General features: G+C 47.2%; 1 protein-coding gene across 1 annotated transcript; it reads right to left on the reverse strand.

Moving 5' to 3' along the window:
- Positions 1 to 7,469: 7,469 nt before the first annotated feature.
- GPR88 (G protein-coupled receptor 88) lies at positions 7,470 to 11,236 on the reverse strand. The gene has a single exon (XM_072754499.1). It carries the CDS (start codon positions 10,522 to 10,524, stop codon positions 9,370 to 9,372), a length of 1,155 nt encoding a protein of 384 aa, XP_072610600.1. The 5' UTR covers positions 10,525 to 11,236; the 3' UTR covers positions 7,470 to 9,369.
- Positions 11,237 to 21,830: the final 10,594 nt, after the last annotated feature.

Genomic DNA, 21,830 nt, shown 5'->3' on the forward strand with positions numbered 1-21,830 from the left:
CCAATGAATCACTGTTGTTTAAGTCACTGGGGGTAGTCTGTTAAACAGAAAAAGCTAATTTATAGGTAACTCAATGTTCTGCATTGAGCTGTTGGTAAATAATTTCTCGTGGTGCTCATGATGATGAAGATAGTGACAGCCATGACAATGACAATAACAATGACAAAGATAATAAAGAAAGCCATATTGGCTCCGAGTAAAACAGGAAGGTAAGTTGCATCATTTCCATATTCTCATACCAGGAAATGCCAGTGCTTATAAATTGAGAAGTTTCTAATTTTTTGTTCAAATAAGTTGGAAAGCACAGTGTCTAAAGATTTTAGGTTATATACACTACAGTCTATTATTAGTTTCCAACAATTCCAAAATAGCTCTGTACTAAGCTTTTGTATTGGCAACTTTTAGTATTTCAGTCTTTCTCTCTCATTGTGTCAAAACATTAAAAGGAGCCAGATTGTCAGTCTGCTGTGCCAGTTCTAAACATACAAGTAGACTTTGGTTAAAATCTCTTGGGACTTTGTCACATGAGAAACTCAGCCAGGAATTTTCATCAAAGGTAGCTCTTTTTTATTAAGATTTTATTTATTTATTCATGAGAGACACACAGAGAGAGAAACGGGCAGAGGGAGAAGCAGGCTCCCTACAGGGAGCCCAATGCAGGACTTAATCCCAGGACCCTGGGATCACAACCTGACCCAAAGGCAGACATTCAACCACTGAGCCACACCGGTGCCCAGTAAAGGTACCTTTTACATAGGATCCAATAGTAGTTCATCTCTCATCCAAATAATCTCTATCGCTCAACTCACAAAAACAGTCTTCGAGTTTCATACATAGTCGTAAGTGAACTGAGTAGCACATAAAGCCCTGATATGTAGCTTGAGTAGTTTTCAGTACAATGTACTTCTTTCAGCCTACAGTCCATCAAAATGTCTGAGAATGAAGTAGGAACAAAGAGGAGACCAACAGAGAACAACAGGGCACAGTCACCCAAAATGTGGCATAGTCACATTCCAGTGTCCAAGGAGGGACATCCCAGGTCACCTAACCTTGCTTCTCTAGGGCTGTTGTGGGTAAAGTTTTTGCCAAACACATTCTTTCTGATTATCATTTGAAATATTGTAAGCCCAGGGCAACAAAGGTTTTGTCACCTCCAAGCAGAAGAAATATTATGTAATCCTAGAAAGTCTATTTGAAAGGCATCTCAGATTTGATCTGATAAAACTTCCCACATAATACAGACATCCTTTCCAGAGTTAGTCCTCCACACCCTACTTGAATTCCTCAAGTGTTAGGAAAATCACAATTTCCTGAGACAGCCCATACTATTTTGAGCACCTATAATTGAGATGAAGTTTTTTTTTCTCATATTAAACTGAAATCTATCTCCCACCCACTGAGCCAAATTTTACTTCTCAAACTGCACACCATACCACCATACATGTTTTCTCCCTCCCCTGCCACCGGGTGCTGTGTTTACAAGCCCAGGCTTTGGAGTCAGCTGCCAGATTGGTGGTCAATTGTCAGCTCTTTCCCTCGCCAGCTGGGCCAACCTGAGCCAGTCTTCCTCTCAAACAATCGGCATTTTCAACTATAAAACTGGAGTCGTAATACCCGCTTTGCAGGATTATCGTGAAAATCAGATAAGGTAACATATAAAGTACATAGCACAGTTATCAGTATGGTATCAGTAAGTGGAAGCAGGCATGATTACTCTGAGAACCTTCCACATATTTAAAAAGAAACTTATTTTTCCATAATGTCTTCTCTTCTCCAAACTGAGCATCTCCTTCTTCAAGTATACTTTGGAACATGGCAAAAAATATTCTTTCCCTGATCTAGATACTGCACTTGCTTACAGCTTAGGTTCGGATTTAGTGTCCAACTTAAATGATACCTGGTTAACACTCCCTGCTGCAACTGGCCATTTACCTATTGCCAGAAACCAGGGTGGATTTCCTCTAGTTGATAAAACTGGACAGAAAGCAGGTCCATGGTGCATCTGGGCAAGTCCACCGTAAGTCTGCTTGTCCCTCCTGACGGCAGCCTGTTTCCATATCATAAGGTATATGCTTTTGGAGGAAAATGCCTTCTTGTCATTGTCTGGTCTCCAAGAGAAAACAGTTTTGCTGGTCCTGCTGCATCTCCTAGTCCACCTCTTGGGGGTAAAGTGAAGTAACTGATGAATAGGCAATAACCACTAGCCGGGTTTCTCAATGGGGAGGAGCTAATTTAACATCATGAGCCCAAGAAATGTGATCTGCTTGGCCTTCCCTCTCCACGGGGACCAGTGAGAGCTAGTTAGCCTGCTCATTCTAAAGACTAGGTGTGCAAGGAGGAAGTCAGCGAGCTCATTGCGGCACTCACACGAACTTGCATTCTCCTACCTGGCCTTTATGTTATAGAGATGACGTTGCCCTTCATCATTTGTACATTTCATGTTCTTATTTATTTCATGGTCAGTGAGTGAAGAGGGGTGCTATTCGCTGGCCATCTGCAGGCCCCAGTATGTTCTGACCATAATCTGGAACAATCCCACTGAACGAATGCTGACGGCTGAGGAGGTCGGGAGGTGGAGGGGGCTGCGCTAGCCTCCCGTCCTGCTCCTCCCCAGCAGCAGTTCTCTTTTCTACAATCAGCAGAAAACCACCACGAGAGGGATGGAAACAGAAAGAGGCCTGGGAGATTGCAGTTTTTCACATGCTCCATCTGTTCACTGTCTAAAAGCTAAGTAATAAGGGTCACAGAAGATCCTATTTCAGCTCAACAGACTTAAAATAAATGACTTCTAGACACTGGAATTTGTTACTGATTTTAACCCGCAGTCAGCCAGAAGTTCTGAAAAAGAGGTAAGACCCACCAAGTGGGTAGAGAGCAGCACAAATGGCAAACCATCAATCACGTACGTCAACGAGCACTGGATAGACTTCTCCTGATGAATTTTTTTAATGCCAGATATTCACAGCTCAGCTTCCTTTAGGGGTGCCCATGTGACTACTTCTAGCCTCTTGAGGGAGAAGTCCCTTGTGGGAGCTTCTTGGAGTTTCCTTTCTAAAGAAAAAGAGAGACAAGCAAGAAGAGTCTTTTTCCCTCTCTTCTGTGCTATTATGTGATTACAACAGCCATGTTGGAGCCATAAAGCAACAAAGACTGAGGTCGACGGAGTAGAAGGATGCAGAGAACCCGGGCCCTTGAAGACTTCAGGTTGCTACTGAACAAATTATGGAGTTACCTACCTGTAGACGTCTCGTTTATGATGATGAGATGCAATCATTGTTTAAGCCATTTTTAGCTAAGTAGTCTGTTACTTGTAGTGAAGATATTCTCTCCCCCCATCTTTTCTTTGGAGAGAGAGAGACCCTGGAGGCTGGAGGGGAAGAGACAGAGGAGAGAGAGAAAGAGAATGTCAAGCAGAATCTCAAGCAGACTCCACCCCCAGTGTGGAGCCCAATATGGGGCTCAATCTCACGACCCTGAGGTCATGACCTGAGCTGAATCTAAGAGTCAGATGCTTAACCAACTGAGCCATCCAGGCACCCCATAGTGAAGATATTCTAATTGCTACAGGCATGAGTAGCAAATGGTATCTATCACTAGGCCCCTCTTTAAAACATCTTTCTCCTGCTTACACTTTTTAAATATAGTATATATATCACACACATAGATGTATGTCAGTATGTACTTCTGGCTGTAATTATGCACAATTAAGTGTACATAGGAAAAGAAATTTTAAAAAGAGTAGATAAGCACAATAAAATGCTAGGGCGGTAATCTTTGGTAAGTGAAACTTTGGAGAATATAATCTCTTCTATGTTTCTATATCTTACAAATTTTCTATGAATATAGACCTTTATCTTCATACAGAAAAAAAAACTTATTTTCATAAAGTAAAACTTTCATAAGGGCAAATTTTTTAATTCAATCATGTTGGTTTTCCATAGAACTTTCATGTGGCTGAAAGAAGAATATCTGTACAAAGGAGGCGATGTAGTTTCCTACTACCTGAGAAGAGAAAAATGAGAAATGGGTCTAATTTATACAAGAAAAGATAAAAAATTAAACACTTGCTGTTTAATAAAAATAGCACAGAGCTAGACTGGATAATCTCCAGGTCTACCATCCAGTGAACTGACAAAGAAAAGTAAAAATATTCCCACAGTTATTTCTCCAGGGATTCTAGCAAAATAGCATAGTCACTGATTAGCAATGTCTAAGGATTTTAGAAATCAAAAATACATAGTTTTTCTATGCAAGGCCCTGCAAAATAATTGTATGTATAATTACTGAGTATTTGTTCAGAATACCAAAAGAACTTGGATAACAAGAGTGTAAATCTCCCCCGAATGACAGCACTGACAGCTTGTGATTTATGCACATGGTTCACCCCTCCATTGCTACTCTGGGATATCCTTTTGCAAGGGTATGTAATTTATTCTTGGGTCTGTTTCATTAAGAGAAAAATACACGTGCGAGGGAAAGAACCAGATCTTTTTTTTCTTTCAAAATTACTCTTTTTAACTATAAACATATATTAATTTTCTAACATATTTCAGGTAACTGCTTAGTAATAGATAAAAGGCAGTATATGTTCTTTTTTTAATTTTTATTTATTTATGATAGTCACAGAGAGAGAGAGAGAGAGAGAGAGAGAGAGAGAGAGGCAGAGACATAGGCAGAGGGAGAAGCAGGCTCCATGCACCGGGAGCCTGACGTGGGATTCGATCCCGGGCCTCCAGGATCGCGCCCTGGGCCAAAGGCAGGCGCTAAACCGCTGCGCCACCCAGGGATCCCGGCAGTATATGTTCTAACAAAAAATCAAAGGAATGAAAAATAAACCAAAACCTAGTTTTTTTGGGGGGGGGGTGTAAAGATTTTATTTATTTATTCATGAGAGAGGCAGAGACACAGGCAAAAGGAGAAGCAGGCTCCATGCAGGGAGCCCGACGTGGGACTCAATCTCGGGTCTCCAAGATCACACCCTGAGCTGAAGGAGGCACTAAACCGCTGAGCCACCGGAGCTGCCCTAAAACCTAGTTTTGAAGACGACACACATCTTATGACGAAGATGTTACAAGAGAACAAAGCAGCCCAGGAATTCTGTGGAGGCAGAGCTTATGGCTGGGGAATGGGGGTGGGCAGGGCTTTAATGAGGACCTAGAAACTAAGTGAACCTCTGGGAAGGAAGGATGAGGATTGGGTAAGTGAGGAGACTCCAAGACACTCCAGGAAGCGCTCTGAATGAACAAGGCTCAGACACAGACCATGGGGCACCTTTAGACGTCAATGTATGGACCAACCAGGCTATGGTGAAGGATGCCAGGAGGAGCGAAAGTAATCGGGGAGATTAGGGAATAGTCACACCAAGGAGGGAATTGCACACCCGAATGGAAACTCTTGATTTCATCCTATAGCACAGTGCTGACTTCCCACGCTCTGGAGTCAGACAAAAGGTTTAAGCTCCAGCTTTTGTTTAATTGCTACATGACCTTAGGCACATTAGCTACTTTTCTTTCCTTACTTTTTCATTTCCTTCCTGCTTTTCAGCTTGCTTTCTTTTTTTCGGAATTTGGCTTTACTTTTTTCAACTTTCACTGCGAAAGTTTGCAAATATGCACACGAGTCACGACACCCGTGTAATACGCCCCACGTATGCATCGTTGTTTCACCTCCACAGTTTCCACTCCCTCCTCAGCATCCCCCCCAGGCCTGATAGGATTCCTGGGATAGGTCCCTGGGAGCACCTGTTTAAGGAATTCCTGCAGGTGGGAGAAGCTAGGAAAGGCTACCTGAGGAGGACCCCTGTGAAAGCAGTATCCACCTTCGACTTGAGACACGTGGGTCCCAACCTGGGTTTCACGCTTTAAAGGGCCTGCTCCCACCCACCTCTGGTCATTCTCCTTTCTGGAGGGAAAGAAATCCCAAGGAAAGGTCCTTGCCTGCAGCCTGTGCCTCCTCAACAAGTCCTGGTATGGTACCTGGCACCCAGGAATTTCCTGTCTAAATGTCTTGGGGCCATCTCTAGGACATGCTCTAGCAGGTGGCTGGTTGACAGGTGGATGCAGGCAGAGCTTAGACCTGTGGGGCTGAGGCTGCTCACATAGGTGTGAGGCCCCTAAGCTACCAAAGGAAAGAGTAGAGGAAGAGAGAAAGGGTCCCCCCACCCCCATCTTTGTTCCTACAGACAAAGAACTCCCATCTGGAGCTCCATTCTTGCCCCACAACCCACAAACGCCTCTGAAAGTAAGTGCCATCTACAATTGTTCTCAAACTTATGCCACTGATCCCTTTTGTCAAGTCAGCTCCCAGGACCGCCAAAGAGCCAGATGAGCATCGTCTGAGTGCCTGGAGGAATGGAATAAAGCTGACACATGAAAGAGCGAAGTTGATCGATATGGTTGTCATCAGAAGGACAGGGATGCATTGGACTAGGAGACCCAAGCAGACCAACATTCTCTTGGTGAGCAGATCTTTTCCAGGGCTTTCTCTACCAGAAAGTTAGAGCCTTATAGTGTTTAAAACAAAAACCACCTGTGGATGCCTTTGTGTGACAGAGTTAATGTTTATGAACGTACTTCATTTTGGAGGGAAGAAGTGCTAGGAGTAACTAACACCTGTTACATCCTAGAATTTAACCATTAAAGTGCAAGGGAGTGGGAAGTGGGGGGGGGGGGGTGGTTAGACTGCGGGTGCTATATGTATTAACAGGTATATACCTAAAGCAGAAAAGTAGAAAAGGCAAAGTAGGGCAGCCCACAACTGCAATTAGGATATTTTATTCCTGAGTGGATAATATGTGGTTTCATTTAAATAAGAACACAATCTCCATTAACTTAATTCGTAAAAGCAATAACTCCAACACTCCAGCTATTGCCCTGGTAAGGCATTTTTAGACACATCATTGCTACTTCGAAATTAAAAGTGAATCAGTCCTGTGGAGTTAATTACCAGTAAATATAACCTAAAGGAGGTCTCCCAAATGGCACCGAGCCAGCCTAAGATGGTTCTCAGTGTTCACCAGAAATGCTGGAAGATACCGGGTATTTGAAAAGCTAAGTTCATATGTGTCGCAAGTGCTTTGAGGAACAGCAGGAGCAATCATTTGCCGCATCCACAGTGAGAAACAAAAATAAAGGGCTGATTAAAAGAAGACCACTTCAATAGAGATTTAGAAAAAGTGTCCCCTCCACCCCGCCCCACCCCCCCAAAGCAAGCTCTCTGTTGCTGTTGCAACCTATTCCCTAATTCAGTTATGTTTACAGAAAGCAAATCATATCCATTTCCTTTTAATGCTGGCATCCGACCCTATTTGATTATATAAGGTAGAAATCATTTGAGAAACTAAAAATAAAATTAAGCCAGAACGAAGAAGTTACCCTCATCACTACTGCTGTGGAATACAGTGTCCTCTGCTACAGTGTTCTCGAGGAGATATGCAAGAAGACCAGAGACAGAAGAAAAACACTCAGAGAGATAGTTGTCTGAACTTTAATTAAATATTTGAATCATAATTAAATCTTTGAATCAAGGAAAATGGGAATAGATGAAACCTTAGTGAGAGAGAAACAGTACATGCACAAAGGGGACAGGTTAATAAAATGACTGCTGACCTATTATTGGTAATGAACATAATCTGTTTCATTTTACTACAAACATGTCTGTTTCCTGCACCTCCCATAATTATTCAAATGCCCTAGTAAGTGCAATTATTCAAATGCACGCATGTTCCCGCTGTCCTAACTTACACAATGTTCAAGAGTGCAACAGGGCAAGCTGTTCTTTGTTCTGAACCACACAGGCAGGTAATTGAGGTTGCTCGGCCCCAGATTTGATGTAGTTAGCAGTCATGATGCTAATAGATGATTATCTTAAATTACTTTTTTCCCCACCTTAATTTTATGAAGTGACTTCATATGATTTTGCGTCTCAGCTATTTCTAAATAAATTCGGTAAACCAAAGACAAGCCTCGAACCACACATTTTAAGACAGATTCCCACTGGAACTGTTTGCTATATATAACGGAGTCTATTACACCTCTTTCAACAGTCTCAATATTGAGTTTCAACAGACTCAATATTAACGTCGAGTGTCGTGGTCATATGTATACGAGCTACATAGAAAACAGTGTTGCTTTCTAATGTGTGGCTTGTCTAAACCCTAAAAGAGCACAGACCGCTTTGCAGAGCCAAAACCATGATTATTGATCCATCTTGACTGTGGTTCCACTTGCAAGATAAAGTCCCAGCTGGGAGTTTCTCACAAATTGGGTCAAGACAAGAAAGGTAGGTAGCCAGGGTGTCCCTGTGTCTCTTTTCCAAGAATTGAAGGCCACTTCTCCTGGTGTCTGGAAGAAGTAAAATGTCCTTGTCTAATGGGTATTGCTTTAGTAAACCACATGCCCAGTAGGTTCTAGCATCTAGGAGCATGCAATAGCAGCTAACGTTAGCTCTGCAGTCATGGCATTATTAGTGTTTAATTATAGCATGTGCATTGAGATATTTTAAATGTTAAAGAGAAAACAGAAGGATTCATTCTCCTTAGCAACCATTATAGTACAGAATGTTCAAAGCTGCGATCACACTCATAAGGCAAGTAAACTGATTACAAATGAAGGTAGCCACACGTGTGCATGCTATAGGAAACATGAAACTGGCACCTAAAACACCCCTTCTGTGTCTTCAAAATTCCATGGCTGGCTCAGACCGTCAATGGGCACAATGGGAAATCCCCGCTTTAACCCGGCTGTGCCCATGTGGAGTCTTAGACGTGCGAACACGGGGGTCAAGTAATCGATCTGTTTCCTCTTTTTTCACTGGCTAATGGTCCGACTTTATAAAAACCCTTTTAAGAATAAAGGGCTTGAGGTCTTGGCGGCAGCTCCTGCTGGCGGGCACATCTGCGGCTTCGCTCCCCAGGGCAGTGCGGGGCTGCGGAGGACGGAGGCTTCGTCCAAGACCAGCTACTTCCCCAGCGGCTCCGGGAAGGCCGCTCGCTGCGTGGGTACCGGCCGCGGTGGCCCGGGCGCTGGTGCGGGAGGCGGGGGGCGGCAGTCCAGGCCTCGGAGGGGACCCCGCAGTCCAGGCCTTATCACAGCTCCCTTCGCAAGACAGCGCGGAGATAATGAACCTGTCCTTTTCAAAAAAATGTCAGTGTAGCAAGTCCTTGAAGTTTCCGGTGTTTCGACTTCAGGGTTTCTCTAAAACACAGAAACAGAGGCTAAAACTCGGGTGGCTGCGCACAGGGGCCTCGGGGAGCCCTCAGGGCGGGGCCTGCCGGGGTCCTGCCCGGGGTCCTGGCCGGGTCCTGGCGGGGTCCCGGCGGGCGGGGGCGGGGGCGGCGGCGGGGGGCGCCGCCTCCGGGGCCCGGCCGGGTCACCAGTGCTGGCCCGCGGCGCGGGTGCCCAGCTGCGCCTGGGACACCGCGGGCACCGCCGTGGCGGCGGCGGCGGCGGCGGCCGCGTCCCCGACGCCGGGCAGGACGGAGCGCACGGAGCGGCGGAACTCCTCGTTCCTCCAGGTGTAGAGCAGCGGGTTGAGCGCCGACAGGGCGCAGCACAGCAGCCAGCTGGCCGCCTGCACGCCCCAGGGCACGGGCAGCGAGAAGCCGCTGGCCAGGCTCACCCAGGCCAGCGGCTGCGTGGCCAGCAGGAAGACGCAGCAGAGCAGCAGCACCGACAGGCCGCTGAGACGCCGCTGCGCCCGGCGGGGCTGCAGCGCGGGCGGCAGGGGCTGGGCCTGCGCCGGGTGCGCCGTGCCGCCGGGGCCCGGGGCGTGCGGGGCGCCCGGGAAGGCGGCGGCGGCGGCGGCGCAGCCGGGCAGCTGGTGCAGCAGGTGGAAGTTGAGGACGCTGACCCGCTTGACGCTGACGCGCACGCGGCGCACGATGCCCAGGTAGCAGTGCAGCAGCAGCGCCGTCTGCGCCAGCAGCGCGGCGGCCGCCAGCAGCGCGGGGTAGTGCAGGCGCGGGGGCGCGGCGCCGGGCCGCGGGGCCCAGGGCGGCAGCAGCAGCACGAGCGCCAGCGCCAGCGCCCAGGACAGCGCCAGCATGCCCGCCGTGTGGCGCCGCTGGTACAGCGCCTGGTAGGTGGCGGGCGCCCGGGTGATGAGCAGGTAGCGGTTCAGGGCCACCAGGCAGTGGGACAGCAGGGACACGGTGAGCCCCAGGCCCAGCAGCCCGCCCCGCAGCAGGCGGTAGCTGCCGCCCGCGCCGTCCCAGCCCGCGGGGGGCTCCGCCGCGCCGGCGGGCAGCAGCCCGAGCACCGCCTCCTGCGGCATCCAGAGGGCGCACACGCTCAGGTCGGCGGCGCAGCCGTTCACGATGAAGGCGTTGCTGGTGGTCTGCAGCTTCCGGAAGGACGACACGAGGTAGATGACCATGCCGTTGGCCAGCGTGCCCCCGATGGCCAGCCCCGAGTACAGGAGGGACACGGGGATGCGCCGGCCCGCCCACGACTCCTCTTCCTCGCAGAGCAGCAGCAGCGAGCCCCCGGTGGTGGAGGACGTGGACGCGGAGGAGGAGTTGGTCATGCTGGCCGGCTCTTCGCACCTCGCCGCCAGCCTCAGCTCCGCCCGGCGCGGCCCATCCCGACAGCCGCCCGCACGGAGGGCGCGCACGTCCCCCGGGCCCTCCGCCCGCGACGCGCGGGGCGGACTAGCGGCCTGCGGGAGCGGGGGCGGGGCGGGGCGGGGGCCGCGCGGCCGAGGGCAGGTGCCGCCTCGGGGGTGGCTCCGGCGCGCGGGGACAGCCCCCCGGGACGGGGCGCCGGCAGCAGGCTCCTGTCGTCCCCGAAACACGCGCACACGCACGGAGCGGCGGCCGGACGGCGCCCCCGGTGTCCAGAAGGCAGACGCCGCCCAGCGGGGGCAGCGCCGGGGCGCGGGGCGCGGGGGTACCTGGCTCTGGGGCTGGTCCTCGGCGGGCGGCGGCGGAGGCAGGGGCGCCCGGAGACACCTCGCCACGGCCGCGTCCGTGGTCCCCGCGGCGGCAGGAGACGCTGCGCCCGCGTCAGGGCCGGGAGCCGGGGCTCGCGCCTCCCCGGGCAGAGGGCAGCAGCCCGCGGGCGCGGGGAGGCCTCCGGGCGGGCGGGCGGCGCGGCAGGAGCGCGGGCGGGCGCCGGGCTCGGGCGCGGCGGGAGCGGAGCTGCGGGGAGCGGAGCTGCGGGGAGCGGAGCTGCGGGGAGCGCAGCTGCGGGGAGCGCCGGCGGCGCGCGGAGCCGGGGTGCTGGCCGCGGTGCTGAACCCACACGGAGCGCTCTGGTGCTCAGCGCTGCATCACCCAGGGAAAAAGGCAGCCTTGCCACGCTTGGCATGAATTATTCAATAGCTTCTATCTTGTGAAAGGGGGAAAAAAAATACCTTGTTCAGAAAGTGCTGTAATTAACAAGTTTCTCTGCCTTGTCTTTTCTCTCTCTCTCGCCCAATCACCTTATTTTTCACCCTGCTTCATTTTTCTTCCCTTCATCCTCTTCCTCTCATCAGTGTTGGAATAAGACGTAATTCGCTCCTGATCTATTTCGTCCTAGCCCCATGCGTTCCGTGGGCAAGATTTTTCTGAAGGATGACTATACTCCCATACCCAGGACTGATCTCTTCCATCCCACACTTGCAGAGAGAATTACTTTCTTTTCCAAATGAAATTCTTTTTTTTTTTTTCCCCTCCCTTTGGTAAGGTGGGACATGGGTAATTATCCACAGAAAATCCCCGAGCCTCCACTTAAATCATAACTTTGATTTTATTCTCATCACCAAACTCCTTTTCGGAGTTTGGCTTGTGTTCAGGAATGAAATGGTTAGAGGGTAAAAATGAAATGGTCAGGTGAAAAGTAGGTGTCAGGGAGAAAGAAGGAGACCTGAATAATCCAGTGTCGATGACACAATGACTCTTTACTTGAGAACTTTTTTATTTTGTGGCCTTAGATGGAGATTTGCAGTCAGATGTTGGAAACTTCTTTGACACAACCACTTACTTAACCATTCCGCATGGGAAATTTTCCATAAAAGCCACCCTTCCCTCCCCTTGCCCCTCAGTAAATCCATTTTTGCTGTGAAAATCATTTATTTGAAAACTTAAGTCAGTATGGAATATGGTAAGAGCGCATAATGGAAAAAAATGAGCCGTAGAGTTTCGGGACACCTGAGTTCTAAGCTGAGCCTCCACCAACTGGCCTTGTGATGGATCATTTTGTCATCTTGTCAAATAAGTTTTCACTCAGTGACTTCCAAGGCCCTTCCTTTTCAGACTTTCTGTGAATCCTCACACATAAATTTAACATTTCTCCTCCTTAGGTCTGACACTAGAAACGTTCCTCTATCTAACATGTGTCATAGCCCTGGATCCTATGGTAGGAGTCCTCTGCTGGCTGTCTGTAAGGTGACATTTCGGAATGGAGAGCAAGACGCACTTCCTCTGCTGTCCTCTCTCCCTTTCCAAGAAATGGTATTAGTTAGTGACTGTTAACAACTCTAATGGGGTTAGAGCTAAGCATGACTTATGGGTTTAGTCCTTTTAGGCAGTAATTAAGTGGAATTAGTTGAGTTGGAGGATTAAAGAGATGAACCAGAGATTTGCTTTTCGAAGGACTGAAGGTTCATGTCAAGTTCATTGATGTTGAAGAGAATTTGCTATTGTCCTTCACCTGGAGTCATTTGTCTTTCTTGTGTCTCTGAGTACATCAAGCACAGCACGCCTGCAAGAGATTCCTCTAATTATTTATAGTTAAAATCTGTGCTTGAAATAAAAATTTCCCTCACATCAGGGGAGTATCTGATTTCCAGGTCCCTGGCCCCCTGCTGCTGCCTTACCTGTTGCCTGTGGGAACGAGCAAAATCCCTGCTGAGAGGCTCTGGTGCCTTTTAATCACTCACATTTCTGTCAAGTCTATGCCTTTCTTCTTTAGCCCAGGCCTGGCAGGGGGCAAGTTTTTGTTTGTATTTGGTGTGGGTTTTGTTTTAATCTATAGAACAATAGTACAATCTATAGTACAATAGGGTGAAGGGTTTTTTCCTCTCATTCCCAAAACCAGGGCAATGCGTGGCATGTGGAAGGTTCTCAATAAATAAATAATCAGTGAGTGGATGGCTGTATAAATGATTTCTTTTTTCTTTTTCCTTTTTATTCCATGGTGAAACGGTGAGTGATTTTCACGACCCCCTCTTTCCTCCTACCCCTGGCAGGAACTTGGCAAGGGTCAACCACCTTTCTTATGTGCATCCAGTCTCTCTCTACCCACCACTGGTGGCTTTCCTTTGGCTTCAAAAGTGCCAGCTTCACCACAACCTAATAAACACTTCCCCTGCGCTTCGTCTCCTCAAGCTGCCTACACGAGCTCACTCCCTCTCCTGGCAGACACGCTCAGTTCTGCTTTGACCTCCTTTTCTCCCACCAAATGCCCAGCCCACACCGCTTGTGCTCTCACCCTGGGACACTTTCCACCTGGCTGAAGTTCTACTCATACACAAAATTGCCTACCGGACACTGCTACTTGGGTGCTCTGTGGGCATCTCAAAACCTCAAATGTCCAAAACAGGTCCCTTCATCTCCTTTCCAAACCAATCCCTACTTTTCCCGTATTCCAGTCCCTGTGCCCAGCATCACCATTATCCTGATGCCTAAGTCAGAATCCTAGCTATCATTTTTTATTCCTTCTTTCCTCTCTTCCTCCCTATATCCATCAGTCACTCAAGTGTCCTCATTCTACCACATTCATGTTTTGTAATCTGTTCACTGATCTCTATTCACTCTGCCACTACCTAGTATCAGACAACCACAACTACCATCTCTTCTCTAGATTATCCCAACAAGCTCCTAACTGGTGTCTACTTACCATCTTACCTCCCTCCAGGCAAAGTGATCTTTCTAAGACTAAAAGACACCGCTTCTCACGTGTTAATTTTTTGTGTGTGTCCCTACCTTCCACTTCAATGTACATTCTTTGAAAATGGGAGCTTTGCGTTGATTACCAGTGTTATTGGATGCTCCCAGAACAATGCCAGACACATAGGATACTCTTAATCAATATTTGTTGGAAGAAATAGTGAGAAAGTGTCACTTTTGTGCTGAAGTTCTTTCACTAAGACCCTATTATCCTCAGGAGAATCATGAGCATCATCATTGCTAATGTTACTGAATACACACCACATGCACCAGGCATTCCTTTGGGGATTTTTCATCTATGGTTTCATTTGGCCCTCATGTCAGGCCTACAAGGCTTACCTCTAAACTTACAGGCTGGGGCAAGAGTCCTGGTCCAGGGCAGCCCGGGTGGCTCAGCGGTTTAGCGCCGCCTTCAGCCCAGGGTGTGATCCTGGAGACCTGGGATCAAGTCCCACGTCGGGCTCCCTGCATGGACCCTGCTTCTCCCTCTGCCTGTGTCTCTGTCTCTGTCTCTCTGTCTCTGTCTCTCAAGAATAGATAGATAGATGATAGATGATAGATAGATAGATGATAGATGATAGATAGATAGATAGATAGATAGATAGATAGATAGATAGTCCTGGTCCACAGGCTATATATCTAAATATTTTAAATTCATGAATCAAGCCATCAAATTGTCAAATAATATTGTGTTCTCCTACCTTGACAAACATACTTTCATGACAACTGAAAGCTGGGCTCAAATTTAGATCCTCAGATTCATAGATTATTGCATGCTACTGGAATGTGACAACTTGGCCATCTTACCTCTGTCCCACAGTCCATCCCCTTCTCTCCCTGTCCTCAGCTCTGTCATCGCCTGCCTGTTACATATAGGATGCTCCAACCTGCTCATCCAAGTCCCATCCATACTCCTGTCACACAGCTCTCCCTTAGCACCATTTCAGACCTGTAATGATGCTTGGAAGGCAGAGTCAGCCAGCAGAAGGACAAAGTCAGAGCAGAGGTCCACACAGATCATGAAGGTGTGTTCGTGGCCATTGGGCAAGGAATTCTGGGGTCCTTGCCAACGAACGTGGTCTCGAAAGGGCATGTGAGCTTTACATGAACTTGTTCCCCTTGGATCCACTTAATAGATGAGAAAACTGAGTCACAAAAATAATTTGGTAAGTGAATTTCGTTAAGTAGGTAAATTAAACAACTTGCCCAAGATCACACAGCTAGAAAGTAGAATAACTGGGATTCAAACCCGTTGCTCCATACTTAACCCCCACCACACCATACTGACGCCTTTGGTAAAGTTTAAATTCTTTAACATGGGTTAGCTGCCGTAAATAAAGCTGACACAACAAGGAGACCCAAAATTATGGAGGTTCAAAAAATAAATAATTCATTTATCTCTCACAAAGGTGAATGAACAGTCCAGGTGGAAGGCAGATCTACTACACCAGGTCATCCAGAAACCCAGGGATCTCCTTATGGCTCCCCCACCCCTTAGGACAGGAGTATTCAAAGTGTGGCCCCTGACCAGAGACATCAACATCCCTTGGAAACATGTTAGAAATGACTGAGACACACTGGATCAGATTTTCTGGTGATGGTGTCCAGCGATCTGTTTTAACGAGCCCTCCAAGTGACTCTGATGCTTGCTAAAGATCGACCACCACTGCCTCAGGATGCTATCCTTGTCTACTTGGATGACATCATTTCACCACTGTCACATCCACATGCCAGCTGGCAGAGATGGGGAAAGAAGAGAGGGGGGCAGCCAGCTTCCTTTTTAAGGATGTGAACTGAAAAGTTCACATATCACTTCTGCAAATACATACCCCAAACAGTGAAAACTTTAGTCACATGGCTGCTGCTTGCTGCAAGAGAAGCTGGGGCCACACTAGTTGAGTGTTCACAGGCCCTGCGCAACTCCGGGAGGGTAAAAGAAAGGAGAGGGCAAACAGTGGGCAGTAGAGGGAAGCCGGTTACCAGGTTTACCCAGGCTTAAACCTGCAAGTTTAGAATCAGGCCGTTCACTTGGACCCTTTAAGCACAGTGTCTTGGGCATACCAGCTTTTCAAGATCCTTTGACAATACTTAATATCTGAAGAAAAAAAAAAGAATTCCTGGCTCTGAAATATAAAAAAGAAAAGTTTGAAACAGAAATTAATATGCAGGGTGCCTGGGTGGCTCAGTCAATTGAGTGTCTGCCCTTGGTTCAGGTCATGATCCTGGGGTCCTGGCATCGAGCCCTGCATTGGGCTCCCTGCTCACTGGGGAATCTGCTTCTCCTGCCCCTCTGGCCCTCTCCTGCCTCTCTCCCTGCTTGTGTGCTCTCTCTCTCTCTCTCTCTCTCTCTCTCTCTCAAATAAATAAATAAATAAAATCTTTTTTTAATAAATAAAGTCTTAAAAAAAGAAATTTATATGCTATTAGTCAACTGCACATTATCAACAATAGCCAAACCATGGAGCGAGCCAAGTGGATAAAGAAGAGGTGGTACATACACACAATGGAACATTACCCAGCCATCAAAAAGAATGAAATCTTGCCATTTGCAATGACATGGATGGAGCTAGAGGGTATTATGCCAAGCAAAATAAGTTAGTCAGAGAAAGACAAATACCATATGCTTTCACTCATATGTGGAATTTAAGAAAACAGATGGACATAATAGGGAAGGGGGGGAAGGAAAGAGAGAAACAAACCATAAGAGACTCTTTTTTAAAGGTTTTTTATTTATTTATGAGAGAGAGAGTGGAGGGAGAAGCAAAGAAAGAAGGAAAAGCAGACCCCTTGCAGAGCCTGATGCCCACCCTATCCCAGGACCCTGAGCTCATGACCTGAGCCAAAACCAAGCGTCAGACCCTTAACCAACTGTGCCACCCAGGCACCTCCGTAACAACTCTTAACAATAGAGATCAAACTGAAGGTTGGTGGAGGGAGGTGGGTAGGGGTGGGCTACATGGGTGATGGGGATTAGGTACTTGTTATGATGAGCACTGGGTGTTGTATGCAAGTGATGAATCATTTAATTCTACTCCGGAAACCAATATTGTAGTGTATGTTACCTAACTAAAATTTAAATAAAAATTGTGAAAAAAATAGTCAACTGCAAATCAATTCATTATTTATAAACTATTTTAGGTGGAAATCGGGATACATTGTCATATGTTTGATATGATGTGTGATGGGGCCTCCACAAGTGCTGAGGTCTGCACAGGTCTTAAAGCAGCCCAGCTTAAGTCCCTCCTACAACCTCTTCCATCCTTACCTCTGCACCCCTTCTCTCTGCACCCCAGCCCTGCTTCAGCCAGACTGTGGACCTGCCTTCCTTGAGTGTGCCTCAGTTTCTCCTCTTGCTTCTAGCTAGCCATGTCTGTGTTCAGGGCATGCCATTCCCCTGGCTGCCTCTTTGCAATCCATTCCCATTTTGCCTTGCTAAGTCCTACTTATCTTCCAGGCCTGAGCTCAGACTTCCCCCTCCTGCAAGGAGTCTTTCTTGACCTCCACGATGGCTTGTCCAGCCGTGTGCCCCCAAAGCACACGTGTGTGTTGCTGCCACAGCCGGGCTCCCCAAGGACTGGCTACTCCCTCTCCACCTGATAAACTCCTCAAGGCCAAGGCTCTCTTTTTGGTCAGAGTGCCTGATACGCTGTAAATACTTAAACATTTGGTGACTGAATAGGTCCCTGGGGAACCTCTAGTAGGCAAGGTCAAGATTTCAAGCTCAGTTACTTTCTCAAGAGGTCAACCGGCAGTCAGAGTCACGCAGCAAGGCGTTGCTGTTACTGATCTTCCCAAACTGTTTTATAAGCTTCATGTAACCACATCCTCATGCTCGATGCCACCAAATTATTTTTAAATAGAGCTTTTGTTGATAACAAGGCCCCGCTCATACCACCCCACAGCCACCCCTGACAGTACCCAGGGTGTACTTTGTCCAGTACTCAATTTCAAAATCCACCAAAGCACATCTAGCACCTGGCTCCCATGCTTTGGAAAGATCTGAGAAATTGCTCGTTTCCTGGGCCTTCCCTGGCTGCCGGGGGCCAGGCCACAGAGCAACCCCACCAAGCACAACGCCAAGACTGTGTAAAACCCTATTTCAAACCCCAGCTGTATTTCTTCAGATCTGGGTCTTCTCAGAATGAACACAACTGAGAACCATGTTGGGATGCGCTTCTTAAGACCAGAAGAGAGGTTTTGCAAAGGAAGGGCAGCTCCGTGCTGCTTTACAGAAGCCCAGCGTAGGAGTAATTCAACTGCAGGAGCCCATTTACCATTAGGAGAAAGCTCAACTCCGTAGAGTTTTTAGAAATCACGCAGAACCATGGGGCTGGAAATGACCGCTCTGCTCCTTCCCGAGCTCTCATCTGGGGTACCTGAGACCTTCTGCGCTGGCCTCCCAATTGCCTTCTGCTCTGTCAGATCCCAGAGCACCAACCCGAGCAACTGCAGCTCATGCAGGGGTAAACTCCCATCAGGCAAGTACCCCAGAGCCCGGCTCACAGTGGGGGGCCATTTGGCAAAGTCTGGGAGCACTTTTGGTTGTTACACATGGGGGCAGAGGGTGTCACTCTATCTAATGGGTAGAGAGTAGGGACGCTAACCATTTCACAGGAGTCCCACAACGAAGAATGATTATCCAGCTCAAAACGTCAGCAATGCCCAGACTGAGAAACACTGCCAAGGAGGTTAGGAGCTCAGGGTGGAAACCAGAACCTGTTTGTAGTTGCTGGCAAATTATTTCACCTTTACTGATCTCAGTTTTCTCTTTTGTAAAATGCAAATAATGTCACTTCCCTGTAAGGTGGGGAGGGTCTAAGATGATTAAATGTATGCAAACAGCTTCAGGAAGTGGCCAGTGTGTGTGACAATGGTGATTCCCAACTGGGGAGTGGAGGGTGTAAAAGGACACATCTTTCCAAAGAAAAAACCTGGAGGAAATGTGGGATGGCTTATGAAACATAGATTTAGATAAACCAATTTTCAGCTCTGAGTCACTGCCCCAGGAAGTCCCTGTAAGCATTTTAAGAAAACTGTGATCCTCTCCATGTTTGTGTGCAAACATGGATGTGTGTATCTATGTGTTTTTCTGGAGATTAAATAATTATTTCAGCTTCTCAAAGGGGTCTGTAGTCTTAAAGGGTTAGGAATCATTGATGTCATTCAATCTCCTCACTTTATAAAAAACTCAACCCAAAACAGTATATATGACTTATCCCAAATCACACACATGGTGACGAGTCTACACCTCAAACCAGGTTGTCCCTGTGACACTCGTACAGGTGTCCCCACGGAAGTAGGCTATGAAATCAAGGCAATTTATAAACACACGACAAGATAACATAATAAACACAAACACAACTCCTCATTCTAGCACAATCAATATACAAAGCTCTAAATTTGTCTTTTCAGAGTTAATTGAACTATGATCCTCAAATCTCCAGTACCAAAACCACCTGGGTCTGGATCAGAGCCTCGGCCCAGGCCCAGGAATCTGATTTTAACCAGCTCCCCAGGCAACTGTCTTCTACATTAGTATTTGAGAATCACCGAAGCAGAGGATATGTAAACTGATCATGTTAGTTTTTGAGTGTTGATTTGTAAAGTTGCCAAAGCATTTCTTTTCTGAACTACATTTTCAGCTTTTTCCAGGAAAACCAATTTAAACTAAAATTGCTTTGGCTTGGTATTTGTCCAGAAGTGGCTTTTTTTCCAGTAAGGGTTTAATATAGTTTATTTTTTTTAAATGTGCTTAAAAAATATTTCTGTCTGGTAGAGATAGGAACTGGATCGAGACGATTCAGTTTCATGTTTTCAAGTATTTAAGAATTATTTTAGGTAATTGAAGTGAGAAGATCAAATTACTTTTAAGGAACACTGTGTGTGTGTGTGTGTGTGTGTGTGTGTGTGTGTGTGTTTTCTCCCATTATCACTGATGGGGGAAAAAATCACATACTTTTCGGTACTTGGCCACAATTATTATCATCCCTAATTGGAGTTAAGCAGGATTGACAAGATAACAAATGAAATAAGCAGTGACACCCGGGTGGTTCAGTGGTTGAGCATCTGCCTCCGACCCAGGACATGATCCCAGGGTCCTGGGATCGAGTCCCACGTCGGCCTCCCTCTGCCTGGGCCTCTGCAGCTCTCTCTGTGTCTCGTGAATAAAGTCTTTAAAACAAAAACAAACCAAACAAACAAAATAAGCAAAATCTGAGAAACTGTTCGTGTAATTTTAAAGTCTAAATTAGATTGATCAGGAAACAGGACAACCAGGAGCTACTATGCTGTTTCTACTTGAGACAATCACTGGTTAGAAATACTAATATATTCTATTTTCTTCATCTCAGAAATAAGGAGCCTGCTCTCAGCTCTGGAAATAAATTGGCACTATCACTTTCCAGCAGCATTTTTTTTCAGCATATTTCTTTATTCTATAATCCTTTTGAAAAACTTCCCTGGATAGAGACAGCCTTTGGAGCCTCTGTGAAATCACCTGCCAAATATGTGTTTGAAGCCTCTCTGTCATGGAATTTAAGAGTTAAGGATATCACTACATTTGGGGACTGCAGAGCCACACATCCACTTGGATGTCCTTCAAACACCATAGATAAAGCCCAAACTCTCCATGCTTGCCTCACATTGGGGTATGGGCAGGGGGTGACTGTGTGCTAAGCACCCAGTGAGCACTGCCTCATTTCTTCCTAACCACCCAACCCTGGGTGGGAACCACCAACAACTAGTGGGAAAACTAAATGGGTGCACAGACCCAGTCTGCAAACAGGCTGCTCCAAAGGTCCAGCTTTCTTTGAGTGGGTACAGCAATACTCTCCACCGTCTTTTGGTTGTTGTTGCTGGACCACATTGCTCTCCAGTGCTATATCCTATAGCGTCTTTGTTTTGCTATAAAAGTGTAGTGGACATTTGTGTTTATTTATTTAGAGAGAGAATGCAAGCAGGGGAGGAGCAGAGGGAGAGGGAAAGAGAGAATCTTAAACAGGCTCCATGCTGAGCTTGGAGTTCAAGATGGGGCTCTCAAGATCTCATGACCCTAAGATCATGACCTGAGCCAAAATCAAGAGTTAGACACGTAACTGATGTTGCTACCCAGATGCCCATAAAATTTTATTTTTTTAAAAGATTTTATTTATTTATTCATGAGAGACAGAGAGAGAGAGAGAGGCAGAAACATAGGCAGAAGGAGAAGCAGGTTCCCTGTGGGGAGCCTTGTGCGGGACCTGATTCCAGGACCCTGGGATCACGACCTGAGCCAAAGGCAGATGCTCAACCACTGAGCCACCCTGGTGTCCCTAAAATCTTATTTTAAAAAGGCAAGGTTAATGACTGGAAAGCTTGGCTTTCTTCTCCCAATTTCCTAACCCTGGTGTATACAAGGAATTACTGGAGAAGCTTTTTAAAAAGGAAGGGAGGAGGGAAGGAAGGAAGGAAGGAAGGAAGGAAGGAAGGAAGGAAGGAAGGAAGAAGGGAGGGAGGGAGGGAGGGAAGAAGGAAGGAGGGAGGAAGGGAGGGAGGGAGGGAGGGAGGGAGGGAGGGAGGGAGGAAGGACAGACGAACCACCAGCTGAACCACCGAGCTGGTCTGGGGTAGGGCCTTGGTCCCACTATTTTTAATATGCCCCCTAAGTGATTTTAATGCAGTCAGAATTAAGAATCATAGTTCCATAAGAAACTCACTTTACAACCGTTTTAGTGTTAAATTTATATACATCCTTTAAACACAGCCAGTTGAGGAAATTGACGGTCTGGAAAGTTACACTCCAATAAAGTTAAAAGTTTTTCATCTCTTGATCAATGTGGTCAGTTTGTGGCAAAGCAGCATGGGTTCAGGAGGCAGTTCATTTTATCCTACAAACCATCTCTTCTCTTCGTACCACCTCAAAGTTTAGATGGCACAGACCATGCCGGGGTGGAGAGCTGGTGGGAACCGCAACACCAGATGG

Source organism: Vulpes vulpes, chromosome 3 (genome assembly GCF_048418805.1).
Source record: "Vulpes vulpes isolate BD-2025 chromosome 3, VulVul3, whole genome shotgun sequence".
Lineage (NCBI taxonomy): Eukaryota > Metazoa > Chordata > Mammalia > Carnivora > Canidae > Vulpes > Vulpes vulpes.